At 40.4% G+C, this 4,586-nt stretch overlaps 1 protein-coding gene across 3 annotated transcripts in view; it reads left to right on the top strand.

Moving 5' to 3' along the window:
* Window positions 1–2,466: 2,466 nt before the first annotated feature.
* Window positions 2,467–4,586, top strand: part of KIF27 (kinesin family member 27) — a 104,424-nt gene continuing 102,304 nt past the window's right edge. For all 3 annotated transcript variants that reach the window (XM_045298629.1, XM_045298628.1, XM_045298627.1), the window contains exon 1: window positions 2,467–2,846. In XM_045298629.1, the coding sequence (XP_045154564.1) occupies window positions 2,549–2,846 (298 nt within the window). In that variant the 5' untranslated portion in view covers window positions 2,467–2,548. The remainder of the gene's footprint in view (window positions 2,847–4,586) is intronic.

The raw sequence follows: 4,586 nt of genomic DNA, 5'->3' as shown, positions 1-4,586 counted from the left end.
CACTGTGTCTCCGGTGTTGTCCCCTGTAGGGCTATGGGTCAGTGAGTGGTGTCATGTCTCATAGTGGGGCCGGCCATGCGGTCCTCTCTGTGGACTGGCTGCTCTAATTGAGAACATTGTCCTCAAGGCCTGATGGGCCAGGATGTGCCCCACTCTCTCCTCCTCCCTCCTCCTCCCCCTTCATCTGCTCCCGTGTGCTCTGATCAGATGTGTCCCTCTCCCGGAGCTGCAGATTCAATGCTGTCTTTTGAAATAAGTTCTTCTGGGGGGAGGGGCAGGTGTCCACTTAGTAGTTGGGATTGAGGCCGCCCCCCCAGACCTCTCCACTGTTCTTTAGCTTTCATACAAGCTTTAATCTACCAAGACTATGAACATCGATGTAGACATTCCCATGTGAATGTGCTACCTCTTCTCTTGGGCATATGTCTATGAGTGGAATTGCCAGGTCTAAAGGCTGATTAACTTTTTGAGAAACTCTGACTCTTTTCCAAAAAGGCTTCACTATTGTACATCCTACCATCAGTGCACATGGGTTCCAAGCCCACTGTATATGCACTGATACTTACCTGTTTTTGTTTTTAGTGTGTGTGTTTAAAAGTATAGCTGCCCTAACCTCATTTTAGTGGAGTTGAGTTCAGCTCATGATGATCCCATGTGTATCAGAGTAGACACAACTGTCCTAAACCAGTTGTGATTCATGTGTCAAAGTGGAACTGACTCCATTTTAAACAGTTGATCTTTTTTGGGAAGTAGATCACCAGACCTTTCGTCTTTCAAAGTTTCTCTGCGAGGACCCACCTGACGATCTCAGCAGTGAGCTTGTTAACCGTTTGCACCATCAGGTACTCCATAGTTGTCCAAATGGGTGTGAAGTGAGGAGTTCGTGGTTCAGTGGTAGAATCCTCACCTCTGGTGTAGGAGACTCAGGTTTGTTTCTGGGCCAATGAACCTCATTCCCAGCCACCACCCATCTATCAGTGGAGGTTTGCATGCTGGTGTAATTGATGCAGGCAAGTTTCAGCAGTTTCCAGACTCACATGGGCTAGGAAGAAAGACATGGTGGGCTAGTTCTGAAAATCACCCATGAACACCCTATGGATAATAATGAAACATGGTCTCAAGGGCGTGGTGCTGGCCTGGACAGTGCTTCCTTCTGATCTGATGTGCATAGGGCTGCCATTGTTTGGAGTGAGTCGAAGTTAGGTAACAACAGTGAGTGTGAAGTGATATTTAACTGGCTTTGAGTTGCGTTTCCCTGACAGCTAATGTTGAACATTTTGCGATTAACTTTTTAATTCTAGTCCTCCCAGTAGATATGACGTGACAGTTGTTTAGATTTGCAGTATCCTGATTGCTAATAAGGTTAGACATCATTTCATGGGCTTATTGACCATCTGTATATTTTATTTGGAGAAATGCTTGTCCTTTTGCCTATTTTTAAATTGGGTTGGTCGCTCTGAATCAAACTCGATGACAGTGATTTATTTTTCCTTATTGACTTGTGATAATTCTTCATACATTCCAGATCCAAGTCCCTTATCAGATACTCGATTTTAAGATATTTTCTCCCACTCAATGAGTTGTCTTTTCACTCTCTTCCTTTGGTGTCCCTTGAAGCATAAACGTTTTTAATTTTGATGAAGTCCAATTTAACTATCTTTTCCCTTATTGCCTTTGCCTTTAATATCATATGGAAGAAAACACTGCATAATACACCAGCTTCCAAGTTTATTTGGCTTACTATCTCCTTTTCAGGAAAAAAAAAAAAATTACCCAACGGGGCACCTCCTTGACAACGAAAAAGCTTGATATTATAGAACATGACCCAGGATACAGCATGGGTATCTCCCCCCTGAAGAGCTTCCGTGCCCCTGAGGAAGTATTACCCACAGTGGGAAATCCTGCCTTTTCCAAGACTGTGGCCATGTACACCTGTGCTTTCTTTTAAGCCTTTTCTAGCCTTTTCGTTCTTATGTTTAGGTATCATATCCATATTGGATATTTTTTTAGATGCTGTGATATAAGGGTCCAACTTGGTTTTTTTTGCATATAGAGACCCAGTTGACCCAGTGCCACTTGACATGTTTTCTCTCAATGGATTATCCTGGTTAGAGAGCAGAAAGGTGTTAACTTGGGGAAGATGGGGAAACAAGTAAAATTGCTATAAAAAAAAGCCCCTTACTTGATTTAAAAGAAAAAGAATGATAACAATGGAGTGAATCCCATGGATTTATCACCTAGCTTCAACATTTACTAGCTCCTCATAGCCTCTACCTCCTAGATCACTATCATTTCATCTATGAATGAATGGGCTACTGTTCCACGCTAGGTTTACTCTTTGTAAGTATTCTGCATTGAAACACTACCTGCTCTGATTCATTTTGTTTTAGGAGATAGTTAGTTTATTAGAGTAGAGGAATCAGTAATTAAAACTTTTTCCCCCCTTAATTTTGCTGCACAGGAGTCCAGAGGTTACATAAAATGGATGTTTCTCACACTAGATACTGAATACTAAGTAGAAAACCTAATTAGTGAAATCTAAGCTGCCATGGAAGAAATACCAGTAAAAGTTGCTGTAAGAATTAGACCTCTACTTTGCAAAGAAGTTCTTCATAATCATCAAGTGTGTGTGAGAGTTATTCCAAACACCCAGCAGATTATCATTGGGAGAGATAGAATCTTTACCTTTGATTATGTCTTTGGCAAAAGTTCCACTCAAGATGAAGTGTATAACACGTGTATAAAACCACTAGTGCTGTCACTCGTTGAGGGCTATAATGCGACAGTTTTTGCCTATGGACAAACTGGATCGGGGAAGACATACACCATTGGAGGAGGCCACATTGGTAAGATTCCCATTCTATTTGACTTTTATTTGAGGGACTAAATAGAAATGAAATAATATCTGACAGAAAGAATGCCTTCAAAATATTGAGTGAATGAAAGAATAAGATAGCATAATAATGTGATAATATGATCACAAAATCATCTTTGAAAGTTGATCAGTCATTGCTTGTAAGTATTTGAAAATAATTGTTCTTAAATATTGATGTTTCATCAAGGAATTGAATTTATGATTGTATGTGCTTGAACAATGAAATTTAAGGGTAGGTAAAAGGTCATGTTAAATACTTCATTATTTAAAATGGAGAGAAATGAGTTATCATGATCAAATTTTGCATTTTTTAACAACCCAGGTATAATATTAAGAGTTCCACAATCAAGATTTAGAGGCAGTGTAAGAAATTTTTGTGTACTTTTTTTTTCTCTTTATAATGTAGCCAAATCTGTTTCAAAGACTGAATATGATAGGATATGACTTCTGCTGATTATAATTTTAGTATGGAAAAGCTAGTATAGAATTTTCTTTGGATCTTGAAAACCAAAGCACCCAGCCCCACTGCTCTCAAATTGATTCCCGTGCTAGTAATTGTATGGAAACCTTTACAAAATCAGAAACTTCAACTTTCCCCCATGGAGCAGTTTGTGGGTTTGAACGAAAGGCCTTGCAGTTAGCAGGCCATTGCCTGACCCATGGTGTCGCATCTGTCTTCATTTTCATGTGAGGAAATCCAGCTCAGAGAGGTGAAGAAATTGTTCTGTTAGACAGCTAGTGAAGGGATTGGGATCTAAAAACCAACCGTTCATGGAGATTACTTGCTGTATTGCTATTTTCTTCTTAAAAGCAAACTTTTTGTCATGCTTATTATCTATTATTGTTGACCTCTTACTGGTATAATATCACTCTTTTTTTTTTTTTTCCATACTTCTCACATGTAGGATATGTGACATTTGCAGATCTCTTTTGGCATGCAGGGATTGGCCCAGAGGCTTTGGAGAGTGGCTGTGTAGTTTGCGGGTGCCCTCCATAGGCTATAGAAACCCTAGTGGGTTATGTGTTAGGCCCCACCAGTTCAAACCCACCAGTCACTCTTTGAGGGGAAAAGATGAGGCTGTCTGCTCCTGTAAAAATTTGCAGCCTAAACAATCCAGAAGAGAAAACAACAGGACCGATGGTTCTGAGGGGGAGTTCTGAGGAGTTCTGAGGAGTTCTGAGGAGAGAGTGAGGCAGGGGAAAGGAAGGGGGCTGTCAACAAACCCAGGGACAATGGCACAACAAGTGATCTAAAATCTTTGGTGAGGAGGACATAGGAAGCCTGGTGGGGCTTGATTAAGGGCAGTGTAGCTGAGAGGAATTACTGAAACCCAAGTGAAGGCTGGACATGATATCAAGTGGGACAAGAGGTGAGTAAAAGGAAATAGAAGAAAGAACTAGGAGTCAAAGGACATTTATAGAGGTCTGCATACAGGCATGTATATATGTAAATATATTTATATATAATGATAGGGAAATAGATCTATGTGCATATATTTATGTTAAGTATTAAGGTAGCAGATGGACATTGGGCCTCTACTCCAGTACTCCCTCAACACAAGAACAATTTGTTCTAATAACCTGTCATTCTGTGATGTTCACCTTCTTGACATAATTGCTGAAGACAAAATGGATACATAAGTAAATGTGGTGAAGAAAGCTGATGGTGCCCGGCTATCAAAAGATATAGTGTCTGGGGTCTTAAAGGCTT

This window comes from Echinops telfairi, unplaced genomic scaffold, assembly GCF_000313985.2.
Source record: "Echinops telfairi isolate 266 unplaced genomic scaffold, ASM31398v2 ScPeMD7_7429;HRSCAF=8467, whole genome shotgun sequence".
Classification (NCBI taxonomy): Eukaryota; Metazoa; Chordata; class Mammalia; order Afrosoricida; family Tenrecidae; genus Echinops; species Echinops telfairi.
The sequence above is the reverse complement of the archived record's forward strand: the minus strand, read 5'-3'. Positions and strand labels throughout refer to the sequence as shown.